The sequence below is a fragment of the Scyliorhinus torazame genome, chromosome 1, assembly GCF_047496885.1.
Source record: "Scyliorhinus torazame isolate Kashiwa2021f chromosome 1, sScyTor2.1, whole genome shotgun sequence".
Lineage (NCBI taxonomy): Eukaryota > Metazoa > Chordata > Chondrichthyes > Carcharhiniformes > Scyliorhinidae > Scyliorhinus > Scyliorhinus torazame.
In genome coordinates, this window is record NC_092707.1 from 386,928,804 (window position 1) to 386,943,470 (window position 14,667).

General features: G+C 45.5%; 1 protein-coding gene across 1 annotated transcript in view; it reads left to right on the forward strand.

Annotated features, from left to right (window-relative positions):
- Positions 1-8,138, forward strand: part of LOC140409280 (3-oxo-5-alpha-steroid 4-dehydrogenase 2-like) — a 39,423-nt gene extending 31,285 nt beyond the window's left edge. The window contains exons 4-5 of the mRNA XM_072497692.1: positions 5,368-5,518; positions 7,439-8,138. Coding sequence (XP_072353793.1) covers positions 5,368-5,518; positions 7,439-7,505 — 218 coding nt within the window. The 3' untranslated portion in view covers positions 7,506-8,138. The remainder of the gene's footprint in view (positions 1-5,367; positions 5,519-7,438) is intronic.
- The last annotated feature ends 6,529 nt before the right edge of the window (positions 8,139-14,667 follow it).

Below are 14,667 nucleotides of genomic sequence, written 5' to 3' on the forward strand. Positions count from 1 at the left end.
ACCTCCAGAGTGGTCCAGGCACCTGAACCACATCTTCAAGATGCCGAAGCACCACTCGATCACACCCCTGGTCGCGGCATGGACGTCATTGTAGTGGGTCTCTGCGTCGGTCTGCGGTCTCCGGATAGGTGTCATCAGCCTCAACCACAGCGGATAACCCCTGGCGCCCAGGAGCCAACCCCCCCAGCGGGTGGGGACGTCTCTAACATGTCAGAAATCGTGGAGTGAGCCAGGATGAAGGCGGCGTGGGCACTGCCCGGGTATTGGGCGCAGACTTGCATGATACGTAGCTGATGGTCACATATCAGCTGCAAGTTCATCGAGTGGTACCCCTTTCGGTTTGTGTAGAGCAGCCTGCTATCTGCAGCTGCTCGTAGGGCATCATGCATCCCGTCGATCACCCCCTGGACCCAGGGCATGTCGGCGATGGTGGCAAACCCCACTGACCGGGCATCCTGATGGGCTCAGTCCACACTGAAATGGATGGATGGAAGGGGACCGTGACCTAAAGGTTCAGGGTGAACATCACCTTGACGGTCATCGGGAACGGGTGACCTCCCCCATTCCCCCACGGTGCCAGGTGCACCATTATCTGACAGATATGACGCACTGTCTCCCTACTCAGCCGGAATCTTCGATGTCATGCCCGGTCCGGCGGTCCTTGAATGACAGATGCTGCCGATACAGCTGTGGCCACATGTGGCATCTCCTTGTTACCTCCTCCTCCTCGGCCTGTTGGACAGTCGATTCTCCATCCAGGACGGCTGCCTCCTGTTCCTCTGGGGCATACTCCGCTGCTGTATGCTCCGCTGCTGCAGCTTCCTCCACCTCGAGCTGCTCCAGCTCGTACAGTCGCAGGGCTTCCCCAGGGCTGCGGCGACCAGGAGGAAGGTCACCATTGCTGGTTGAATTCCAATACCATTGTCTGCAGGGGGTGAAAGGCCGGCATGTTGGCATGGTGCGTACCCCCATACCCAACCAGTTCCAAAGGGCTACATGGTGCCCCCAGTTGGCACTGCGGAACCTGCCCTCTCATGTCCTCCCCCATCCCTGCACCCCTGGCTCCGTCGGTGCCCGGCACCATGGGGGCCTCTGGCCCTGTCACCTGTCCCTGATGCCAGGGGTATTGTCGGCTGGCACTGCGCTTGCCAGCGGTAAGCTTCGCGGCCCCAGCCCCAGCCCCGGCAGGGGCTACAGTGGGCATTGCCCTTGAGTGTGCTGTATAATTCCCCACCGGTGGACAGTGGAGCGGGGGAGGTAAGGGATGAGGGCACTCAGAGCCAGGGGGCAAGGTGGGTGGTCACAGGGGTGGGCAGCAAGATGGCTGCCTTGCAAGCTGTGGCAATGGTGGTCGTGCTTGGACACTTCCCCAGTCCTGTGGGGGGTCAGCCCGGTCACACGGCCCGTTCCCCTGTCTCCCGCTGCGATTCCGCCGTCGGAACCGAATCTCTGCCGAATCGCGTTTGCCGATTTCGGCATCGGCTGATGGAGACTCCCGCCCATTGTTTCTATTCAAGTAATCATCTAATTCCCTCCGGAATGCCTCGATTGAACCTGCTTCCACCACACGTCTAGGCAGTGCATTCCAGTCCCCAAACACTTGTGTGTGAAAATGTTTTTTTCCTCACACCACATTTGCTTCTTTCGCAAATCACTTTAAATCTGTGACCCTCTCGTTCTTGATCCTTTTGCCATGAATTTCAACCTGTCTATTCAAATCTCCCCTTTAGCCTTCTTCTCTCCGAGGTGAACAGTCACAACCTTTCCAATCTACCCTCATAACTGAAGTTTCTCATCCCTGGAGCCATTCTTGTAAATCACTTCTGCATTCCGTCCGATGCATTCACAACCTTCCTATAGTGTGGCACCCAGAACTGTACTCAATATTCCAGCTGAGGTCTAACCAGGTCTAACCAACGTCTTGGAGAATTTCAGCATAACTTCCTTGCTGTTGTACTCTATGTCCCTAGTAGTAAGGCCCAGAATACTATAAGCTTTATTAACTGCTATCTTCACCTGTCCTGCCACCTTCAGTGAGTTCTGCAAATATACACCCAGGTCCCTCTGATCCTGCACTCCTTTAAGAATTTTACTCCTTATTTTATCTTGCCTCTCCATGTTCTTCCTATCAAATGAATTATCGCAGCCTTCTCCACATTGAACTTCCTCTGTCATCTATCTGCCCACTCTACCAATTTGTCTTTGTCCTTTTTGAAGTTCCACACTGTCCTCTTCACAGTTTACAATACTTGCAAGTGATAGTGTCCCATTCTGAAATTAACATTCATGTGATGTCCAGTTCAGTTGAACTCGTCTCTGTACCCTTGCGTCTTGTCAGGAAGATGTGTTTAAATCTTCATTAGAAGTGTATGTTGGAACCGTTTCTAATCCTTCTTCCTTAATGAATACCATTGAGTGAGAGCAGCTCATTAGTACTGATACTATAATGCTATTTGAGCCTCCTTACTCAGAGCACCCGATCACAAGACATAAACTTTTGGGTGAGATAAAGCCCTCATCTCAGTCACGGCATTGTTTACATCATTAGATGGTGATCAAGTCCTCTTTCCAATCAGTCTTATGCCTCAGTGGACTTTAAGTTCAGAGTGAGTGCATTTGCAGGGCACCACAGACAAAGCTGAGGTCATGGGGGCGACACGGTGGCACAGCGGTTAGCACTGCTGTATCACAGCGCCTGAGACCCGGGTTCGATTGCAGCCTCAGGTGACTGCCTGTGTGCAGTTTGTACTTTCTCCCCGTGCCTGTGTGGGTTTCTTCTGGGTGCTCCGATTTCCTCCCACAGTCCAAAGACGTGCAGGTCAGATGGATTGGCCTTGCTAAATTGCCCTTTAGTGTTCAAAGATGTGCCGGTTGGGTGGGTTGTGGAGATGGTGTGGGGAAGTGGGCCTAGGTAGGGTACTCCTTCAGAGGGTTAGTGCAGACTCAATGGCCTGAATGACTTCCTTCTGCATTGTAGCAATTCTATGGTTCTATTTCCTAGTGAGTCATGAGGCCAGAACACACAAGTGTGAATGCAGGAATCATCCTCGCTGTCAGTGGTTGGTAATCCCTGAGATGATGGGGAATGGCTTTGAGGCCTCAGAGAGAGTGGCCGTATAACCTCATTTAACTTTACACCTGGAATCTGTCAGCAATTACAGTATCATAGGCACGTGTCCCCTGCCTTCCTTCCTCCGTGACACCATTGCACTCATACTGACCCTCAGCCTCCTGGACCTCCAGATCATGGGGCAAGCACAAACGTGACCGGCACTGCCTCTCACTCATTTGTAAATGAGACACAGTTCGACGATAAACCTGAGGTCTGACAAGTCGCCTCTGTTTTCTGGGGCTCTCCTCCTCACCCTCCTGATCATGCTCTGGCTCCTTTCACCATGTCTCCCAGGCAGTGCCTCCTGCTGGAGCAGTGCTCGGTGACACTTCTCCCTCCTTTACCAACTCCATTGCATTAGGACTCTGGCAAACACACAAGTGAGCCAAGGGTCCATTTGTCATTTTGCTTTCTCTCTGGAATGAAACACTGAAGACAAGAATGACTAAAGGGACCAGAAAATGAAGTTTCGAATTAGAAACGTATGGCAAATGTGGGGCTCCACAGCATGAGATGTCAATGAATGCAAATGGTGTTCACACCATTAGACAATGGGATAACCAACACGTCATTAAGATGTCCGGGAGAATCTAATATGTTTTGAACACCGTCGGGTTTCTGACTTTTTGCTTGCCGGTAGATTCCCCGCTCCCTCCCGCCAGGAATCCCGCCGCAGGCAGGATGGGAAAATTATGCTCAAAAATTCAGGCCCATATTTTGACTATGTGATAAAGCCAGGGGAGTCGAATGAGCTTCTTAAAAGTCCTTTATATCAGCAACAGCATCATACATACACAGGGCCCGGTTCCCTTTCACCGGGTCTTCATTCCTTTTTAGCTGGCTCCACAGCTGCCTGCCTTTTATGCTCGTGCTAGGTTAACTCAGTCCAATTGAACACAGGGAACAATCATCCCCAGGTGGATGAGTCCTGTGCAGGTTATTACAGACTACATCAAAGGTTCATGTCATAAATAAGCCTTCATAATGTATCTATTCCTGAATCCTTTTAAGATGTCTACTCACATTAACAGTTGTGGCTGATCTCCTAACAATAGACCCTAAGCTTGCACTTGCGCCATTTTCCGAGGAGACCCTCAGTCATTTTCTTAAAGTTTGGCACATATCATACGATTCAGAAGCCTGATTTTATTTGAAGCCTGCATTGGTGAAGAACATAATAAAACTCTAATAATTTAGATCTCAAAAGGAAAGTTGCGGCCCACTTAGACTTGTACTTCAGTGGTGCTAGATTCTGGAGCTACATAGCAGTTCCTGATGTATTATAAAAGAGTTTCGCTTTGTAATTGGATTTACAAGTGGGATTATTCATTGTGGTGGAATCTCGTATCTGTAGCTGGATTTAGACTAGTGCCCATCATTTGTACCAAAAATCACAGTGGCCAAATTCCCAGGGTCAGCCTAATTATAATCATTTAAAATGGATTCCTGCCTACAAATGCAAAGACCAAGCTGCAGAAGGAGGAAAATCTACAGCTACATCACTAAGAATTCTTCTGCCTGTCTTCAGGGTGACAGAAGAAGAGTCAGGTGTCATGTTTTGAAATGGAGCTTTTAAATTCTCCCTGCTCACTGTCGCAATGCAGGACATCAGTATCAATCCCATGCAGACTCTAGTTATGCTGCATTAACATCATTGCATTATTGCTGTTACTTTAAATACATTGCCCATATTTGTTGAATATAGTCAATGATTGCTATCACTTTTGGTGGAAAGTGATAGAGTGCGTTAAATGTTTCCCACCCTCAGGCAACATTGAGGCCCTATGGTTTTCTGGGTGCAGTTGCGTTGTTATATCCAACTCATTCTTTTCTAGGTCATCAAAGCTCTGGAGCCCTTTACCTCCTATAATGTCTACCTCCTTCTACATGCTACAATATTCACCCACCAAGCTTGGTGTCACCTACCTACAAATTCTTGTTTTACCTCATTAATTCTCTGACTTTTTTCAATTTTGTTGATGTCCGAAAGTGTCCACCTTAGGCCTAAGACTGATGATGACGTACATCGCATCACTGTAATCTACAGCTGCTGGATGCACAAATCACAAAGGCCATCTTACATCTAACCAACTTGTTTGTATTCAATAATCCTAACGTGTAATAAGGTGTACAGCACTTTGGAAGAGGTTTACTAAGTTAACAACACTATATATAAACAAGATATTGATGAAAACAGCCAATAAATAGCAAACAGAGCCTTGGATGATCAGTTATCAACTCTCCTGTTTTTGCAGGTGGATTATTTGAATATGTCACAGCAGCCAATTACTTTGGTGAAATATTGGAGTGGTTTGGTTACGCCATTGCAACTTCTACTTTGCCAGCCTTTGCCTTTGCCATTTTCACTGCCACTCATTTGGGACCGCGTGCTTGCCATCATCACAGGTAATTTGTGAGCTTGCATTCTATGTGTTTGCAATCAGTCTAGTGGTGCAATGAGGGCAATTTTAAACTCTCACAAAAAGCTGACAGGTTCAGTTGCAACACTGGTTTAGCATGCACCCTAATTTTATGCTCCATTGAACTTAGGAGAGGGCAATGCTGGGCAGAGTGTAAAACCAGGCAATCTGCTGGGCCCTCTGGGTTTCCCATCTTGCGTGAGGTTAGAATGACCCACAATATGTTTTGAGTGGTACGTTGATCGCCAAATCTTTTAAGTTTGAATCCCAACCTTGAAAGACAGTCATGGATCAACAGGTTGAAGTGACATGGAAATTCAAAGACTATACAAATCTCCCAAATAATGACCGAAAATAACATTCTGGATGTGCTTTAGCCGTCAGCAGTTTAAGTAGAATTGCAAATGATTGCCTCCTGACCTAACGCTTACTGACATGAAATTGGTGTACTGCTCCTGACAAATTCTAAATTTGGCCCCTGCTGGCTTCAGGTTGGAAGGCACTCAGTTGAGACCTATCACAACACAGCCATCTATCAATGATTCTTTACAGCGATATTGGTATTTCTATCCAATTATATTGTCCTGTTCATGCCAAAGAAAGGAGGTGTGGGAGATCAATGCACTACAACAAGGAGTGACTAAGACAAGCAATGAAGATGCATTTAAGGGGATGCTGGATGTACACTTGAGGGAGAAAGGAATATGCTGGGAAAGTTAGATAAAAAGGGGTTGAAGGAGGCTCGTGTGGAATATAAAGATTGGCATGGACCAATTGGGCTGGTTGACCTCTTGTGCTGCTGTGCATTCTGTATCAATCTGCTGAGTAGCAGCTGCTGTCTTTGAAGCAAATGCTAAATCAATTGGCTGAATTTTATGCTGGGCAAGGGTCAGGAGAGGGGAGATTGGGCGGCACGGTAGCACAGTGGTTAGCACTGTTGCTTCACAGCGCCAGGGTCCCTAGTCCGATTCCTGGCTTTGGTCACTGTCTGTGCGGAGTCTGCATGTTCTCCCCGTGTCTGCGTGGGTTTCCTCCGGATGCTCCGGTTTCTTCCCACAAGTTCCGAAAGACATGCTTATTAGGTGAATTGAACATTCTGAATTCTATCTCAGTGTATCCGAACAGGCACCGATGTGTGGTGACGAGGGGATTTTCACAGTAACTTCATTGCAGTGTTAATGTAAGCCTGCTTGTGACAATAATAAAGATTATTATTAAGAAGTAATCTCAACACGCCATTGGGAGTGGTGGCCACTGCTGGGACTGCAGCGAGTCCAGAGAGTAGAGAGCAACAGTGGAGCTGGACTAGAAGGTGAGCCCGGGGTCTCACCGGGGTCAGGTTGGCAGGTCCTAGCAAGGGGGAATGTGAGGGTGGGAGACGAGGGTTGACGGGACAGGGAGAGTGGGGAAACAAGGGAGTAGGAAATACCTAGTATGGGTCTCCAATTGATGCCAAGGAACCAAAAAGAGGGCAACGCCGCCTCGCCTTGCCACCAGTACGACAAGTTTCACTGGTTGGATAAGGCACTTGGCATTGGCGTACCCCACCACAGGTGACATCACAACAGTGGTGGGAGGAGGTCCTTAATTGGCCCTTAATTTAAGGAAGGAAATCTGCCATCCTTACCTGATCTGGCCTCTGTGAGACTCCAGATACACAGTAATGTGGCTGACTCTTAGTTGTCCTCAGAAATGGCCTAGCAAGTCATAGGGCAGCCAAAGATTCAAGGGTAATTTGGGATGGGCACAAATGCTGGCCTTGCCAGTGACGGTCACATCTCATAAAATAATTTTATTAAAATTTCCATCATTTGAATAGTATTCTGGGATTTCTTGCCTGTACTTTTTAATTGCCACTCTATTCTGCTCTGCACTGTACTGATTGCTTTTATTTTCATGCATTTAGATATTATCTGGAAAAGTTTGATGACTACCCAAAATCAAGGAAAGCGCTGATTCCTCTCATATTTTAACATATATACATCTGGAGATAACCATATCAAACTCAGGATACAAGTTTCAAATCAAACCGAACATTTTGAAATTCAAAATGAAAGTTACAAGGGATATTTGACTTGACTTTTTACATATTGTAACAGATTTATACACTTACATATTATAACTGATGATAACTGGTGATTAAAAATATACTTTTTTCAATGCCCACATACAGTCAAGAGGCAGCTTCTTTAAGTTTTGAGAAACCATCAGATCAATGAAGTACTTGGGGCGTCACGGTGGCGCAGTGGTTAGCACGGCGCCGAGGACCCGGGTTCGATCCCAGCCCCGGGCCACTGCCCGTGTGGAGTTGGCACATTCTCTCCGTGTCTGCGTGGATCTCACGCCCACAACCCAAAGCTGTGCAGTGTAGGTGGATTGGCCACGCTAAATTGCCCCTCAATTGGAAAAAAATAATTAATAATATAAATCACAATCATATAATTTACAATGCAGAAGGAGGCCATTTGGCCCATCGAGTCTGCACCAGCCCTTGGAAAGAGCACCCTACTTAAGCCCCACACCTCCACCCTATCCCCGTAACCCAGTAACCCCACCTAACCTTTTTGGACACTAAGGGCAATTGGTCACGGCCAATCCACCTAACCTGCAGAGCTTTGGACTGTGGGAGGAAACCGGAACACCCGGAGGAAACCCACGCACACACAGGGAGAACGTGCAGACTTCATACAGAGAGTGGGCACTCTAAATTTTTTTTAAAAGATCAATAAAGTACTTGTCACCGACAGTTTGGTGAGCTCACAGTGGAAAGTACTTGTCACCGACAGTTTGGTGAGCTCACAGTGGAACATCAAAGGAACTCTTGGGTTAACAGCATAATTGACTTGTCTTTAAATTTAGTTTCTTTAACCGACATAACCGACAGTCTTGCCACATCCAGCCGTGAATGGTGATGGACAATTAAACAACTCGGGAAGTTCGGTAGGGCAGCACAGTAGCACAAGTGGATAGCACTGTGGATAGCACAGTGGCTTCACAGCGCCAGGGTCCCAGGTTCGATTCCCCGCTGGGTCACTGTCTGTGAGGAGTCTGCATGTTCTCCCCGTGTCTGCGTGGGTTTCCTCCGGGTGCTCCGGTTTCCTCCCACAGTCCAAAGACGTGCAGGTTAGATAGATCGGCCATGATAAATTGCCCTTAGTGATCAAAAAGGCTAGGAGGGGTTATTGGGTTACGGGGATAGGTTGGAAGTGAGGGCTTAAGTGGGTCGGTGCAAACTCGATGGGCTGAATGGCCTCCTTCTGCACTGTATGTTCTATGTTCTAACTCACTGGAGGAGGAGGCTCCACAAATATCCCCATCCTCAATGATGGAAGAGCCCAACACATATGTACAAAAGATAAGGCTGAGGCATTCGTAACAATCTTCAGCCAGAAGTACCGAGTGGATGATCCATCTCGGTCTCCTCCGGAGGTCTCCAGCATCACAGATGTCAGTCTTCAGCCAATATGATTCACTCCACGTGATACCAAGAAACTGAAGGCACTGGATACTTCAAAGGCTATGGGCCCTGATAATGTCCCGGCAATAGTGCTGAAGACTTCTGCTCCAGAGCTTGCCGCACCCCTAGCCAAGCTGTTCCAGTACAGCTACAACACTGGCATCTCCCCAGCAATGTGGAAAATTGCCCAGGTGTGTCCTGTACATACGAAATAGCACAAATCCAACCCTATCAGTCTACTCACCATCATCAGCAAAGTGATGGAAGGATTAATTAAAAGAGCTATCAAGCGGCACTTACTCAGCCTGCTCACCGATGCTCAGTTTGGGTTCTGCCAGGGTCATTCACCCCCTGGCCTCATTACAGCCTTGTTTCAAACAAAGAATAAAGAGCTGAATGCCACAGGTGAAGTGAGCATTTTACCGAGTGTGGCATCAAGGAGCCCCAGCGAAACTGGGGTCAATGGGAATCAGGGGGGAAACTCTCGGCTGGTTAGTGTCATACCTGGCACAAAGGAAGATGGCTGTGGTGGTTGGAGGTCAATCATCTCAGCTCCTGGACATCACTGCAGGAGTTCCTCACGGTAGTATTCGAGGCCCAACCATCTTCAGCTGCTTCATCAATGACCTCCCTTCCATCATAAGGTCAGAAGTGGGGATGTTTGCGGATGACTGCACAATGTTCAGCACCATTCGAGACTCCTCAGATAATGAAGCAGTCCATGTCCAAATGCGGCAAGATTCAGTCCATGTCCAAATTCGTTCCAGGCTTCGGCAGACAACTGGTAAGTTATATTCGTGTCACACAAGGGCCAGGCAATGACCATCTCCTACAAGGGAGGATCTAAACATCGCCCCTTGACATTCAATGGCATTACCATTGCTGAATCCCCCACAATCAACATCCTGGGGGTTACCATTGATCAGAAGCTGAACTGGACTAGCCACATTAATACTGTGGCTACCAGGACAGGTCAAAGGCTAGGAATCCTACGAGTAACTCACCTCCAGACCCCCAAAGCCTGTCCACCATCTACAAGGTACAAGTCAGGAGTGTAATGGAATACTCTCCACTTGCGAGTGAAGCTCCAACAACATTCAAGGAGCTCGACACCATCTAGGACATAGAAGCCTGCTTGATTGCTCCCCTTCCACAAACATTCAAAACCTCCACCAACGACAAACAGTGGTGGGACCAAGATGGATCATCCACTCGGTACTTCTGGCTGAAGATTGTTACGAATGCCTCAGCCTTATCTTTTGCACATATGTGTTGGGCTCTTCCATCATTGAGGATGGGGATATTTGTGGAGCCTCCTCCTCCAGTGAGTTAGAACATAGATGGTGTGTGTACCATCTACAAGTTGCACTGTAGTAACTTGTCAAGGTTCATTAGCCAGCACCTTCCAAACTCACAACCACTACCATCTAGAACGCTAAGAGCAGCAGATACCTGGGAACCCCACCACCTGGAGGCTCCCCTCCAAGTCACTCACAACCCTGACTTGGAAATATATTGCCATTCCTTCACTGTGGCTGGGACATAATCCTGGAATTCCCTCTTTAACAGCACAGTGGGTGTACCTCCACTTCAGGTACTACTCACCACCACCTTCTGAAGGGCAACTAGGGATGGGCAATAAATGCTGGCCTAACCAGTGATGCCCACATCCCGCAAATGAATTTAAAAGAATTTTGGCAATCAAGCCACATTGGTGGCGCCTACTTAGGTTCAGCTGTTATTTAGGGATAGCGATCTCACCTCTGGGCCACCAGGTCCAGCATTGCAGGAACTTGAGCACGAATTCTAGACTGGCACTCCAATGCAGTCCCCAGAGTGTTGTATTGTTGGTAGGTTCAATTTTTCCGATGTGATGCTGAACCAAGGACCCATCTGTCCTCACAGGAGGGTGCCAAAGATTCCGTGACACTATTTTGAAGACCAGGAGAGTTATCCCTAGTGTTCTGGCCAATGTCTATCCCTCAAACACCCCTGAAAGGGGAGATTATCTCATTGCTTTCTGTGCAAACTTGCTGTATGCAAATTGGCTCCTGCGCTTCCTAAATTATATCAGTGGCTAAATTATATAGAATATTTCATGAGAATATTTCATTAGCTGTAAAGTGATTTAGGATATCCTGAGATTATGAAATGTGCTACATACATTTAAATCACTATTTAGTTTTTTACTTGCCAGTATGACAGATTCCACTGAAGGCGAAGTGAAGAAAGTTGCTGTCCCTCTGCTCCATGTCTTCTCAAGAGTAGATGGAGGTTTTGCCCCTTATAACACCTTTGAAATGGGCGGAATTTGATGCAATTGAATCTCTGCCATTCTCCTCTGGATTCTGCCAGTTACGCACTGAAACTGTGGTGATGGAGCTGCAGAATCCCCACAAATCGTAGAGTCACTAAATACAAATTATGTGAAATCATTTCCCATATAAATAATTGGCAGTAAAGAGTTACTTATGATTTTAATTTTTCAAGCAAACTGTATAAGGCACCTAGGAAAAAGATAATTATTGAGCTAAATGGATGTTGTTTACTCATAGATTAGGCAAATGGTTATTTCTTAGCTTATCTATAGAAACAAATAAAGAGAATGATTGAGTGAATTAATTAAATTATATGGCATTTTCCTTACCCAAAGGGTTTCGCAGTCAATGAAGTATTTTTGAAATGTATCAACTCTTGTAATTTAGGGATTCAGAAAGCACCTCAAGCTCATTTGGAAACTCGTGTAATCTCCGTCTGCTTATCCATCGGTGAGATAGAAAGAGAGAACAGAATCACCGAGAAAGAAGCATTTTGAAACAGGCAGTCAAATCTTTGAGCAGAAAGCTGAGGGTCTTTGGCTGAGATTAACATTAGAAGCCCCATAAAGATCAATAACTTTTAAAATAGATTTGGAATTCCCACATTGGGCTAAATCACTGGCTTTTAAAGCAGACCAAGGCAGGCCAGCAGCACGGTTCAATTCCCGTACCAGCCTCCCCGAACAGGCGCCGGAATGTGGCGACTCGGGGCTTTTCACAGTAACTTCATTTGAAGCCTACTTGTGACAATAAGCGATTTTCATTTCATTTCATTTTCAATGACCAGTTTAAAGGAATCACACAGCAGGATTTCAGGCTTTAAGATTTTTAATTGCAACAAAAGAATTAAAACCAACATTGACTGGACATTACTTAGTACACAACAAATCCCTAAAGAGAAAAGATGTCCCTTGTAAGTTGTTTAACATGATTGATAACCCCAAGCCACGTTAATATATTGTACCGCAATCTCCCCCGGATTAGAGACTTCAAAGAATCACTGCATTGTCACCCAATCTGTTCATTTCTCCCCATTTCATTAAGTCATAAGTTGAAAGCCATTTTCCTCAGTTTTATGAGAACTCCTGAACCAACTTTCAACAGCAAAGCTCACTCTGCCAATTGCTTCTCCTGGCCTCACCACGGTGAATCTTCCAGTTTCCTTAAATTTTAATCTCTTAGATCAGCATTCTGCCCAGTAGCTACCAGAGAAGAGCCTTTTCCCCTATTGTCCAGAACACCATTCTCCCTCTCTGTCCAGGGTTTATTAACCAAACTGAGTGTCTGTAAGTCTATCCATGGCAAAGCCAGCTTCTCTGACCTTCATTTTTAGGTGTTAAGCATGGCAAATGGATTTCAATAGCAAGCAACCTGGGTCCCTTGCCTCCATGGTAACCAGACAACACAGCTTTATCATCAGGCAGAGCTAATATAAGGTAACATGTCTATTTTTATTATTCCTGTTAAACTTGAATTAAAGAGACAGTTTAAAACATAACCATCTTATGAAGAGGCAGCATGGTGGCGCAGTAGTTAGTACTGCTACCTAAGACACTGAGGACCCTGGTTCGATCCCAGCCCCAGGTCACTGTGTGGAGTTTGCACATTCTCCCTATATCTGCGTGGGTTTCACCCCCACAACCCAAAGATGTGCAGGTTAGGTCAATTGGTCACACTAAATTGACCCTTAATTGGAAAAAAATTATTGGGTACTAATTTTTTTTAAAAAATAACCATCGTATGAAACTTTGTATTCATCGCTCCAAGAGATCAGAAATGCAGGAGTTAAAAGTCATCAGTCGGATGTTTCTGTTCACTTGCCTTGTATTCTTTTCAGCAGTAGTTATTCACAATTGTCAAAATTAATGTAAAATATCGTGGCATTTCAAGCACAAACTATGACCATTGCAAAACGACTTTCCACGATATTTTCTGCGGGTTTAAAAAATCTAGTGCTGCAGTTTTGTTCCACCCCAAAAAATCGCCACTCCCTCAGATCGAATGAATGACCAAGGCAAATTACCATTAATGTGCCTGTTTGCAGACCCTCGTGGAGGCTGTAAAATAAAATTAGCCTCTTTTTCGGGACAAGGACACATTTTAACAACAACAATTTGTATTCAAATATTATGAAACAAAATATGAAATTGAGCAAATGAAAACCAAATGTTTGCTCAAAGTAGGTTGAAGGAATGTTTTCAAGGAGGAAGCATGGTAGTGCAGTGGTTAGCACTGTTGCTTCACAGCGCCAGGGTCCCAAGTACGATTCCCGGCTTAGGTCACTGTCTGTGCGGAATCTGCACATTCTCCCCGTGTCTGCGTGGGTTTCCTCCAGGTATTCTGGTTTCCTCCCACAAGTCCCGAAAGACGTGCTGTTAGGTGAATTGGACATTCTGAATTCTCCCTCAGTGTACCCGAACAGGTGCCAGAATGTGGCGACTAGGGGCTTTTCACAGTAACTTCATTGCTGTGTTGATGTAAGCCTACTTGTGACAATAAAGATTATTATAGTAGAGAAGTCAAGAGATGCAGGGAGGGACTTCTGGAGTTTGGGGCTGAAGGCGCTGCCTAAATAGTGGAGCAGTTAAAATTGGGAGTAGTAAGACATATTTCATAAACAAAAAAAATGAAGATCATACACCAATGAAATTAACAAATGATTTTGAATAGATTTTTTCAGTAATTTTCAGTTATTTAAAATCAGATGGTGGACTAGACACTCTTATTAAAAATGTTTCATTTTCTGAATAGCCCATTTTCAGCTTAATAAAACTGCACCCCTCACCCCAGGTTACCATTCTTAAATATATCAAGGAATATCTTTTAATGCAAGAAATAGCAATTACATTCCAAAACACTGACTGGTTTTGTTGGTTCATGGAAGATTTTCTGCTCAACAATGTGCAAATATGATTTTTAAGCATATAATTGATTTGAAATAATAGCGTGATTTTGACTGCAATTTGCACCTGGATTGATGATTTTGCTCAAAGCAAATGCTCTACCACATCTTGCTTAAGTCAAGTGGAATAGTCCGCTGACATGGGGAAGAATAGCATATCCATTGTATTTGTGTTGTATCTTGTGAAGATATGCTGCACTGTTTGAATAAAGTGGATCTGATCTGTACATTCTTTATGGTGGCTTTGCTCTCATGTTCATTTACTGTGAAATAAAGCAATTTATTGATCCATATCAAACCTCATCTTTGCTTGATTTGTCTTCAGAGTGCCCATGAGAATAACATGAATACTCAATTCAGATTGCAAGGTGTGCCATTATTACACCTCTGCATTATGTCCAAAATTATATAGGATAGTTAACTCACATAGAAATAATGTAATCTGAACAGTTTTGTAG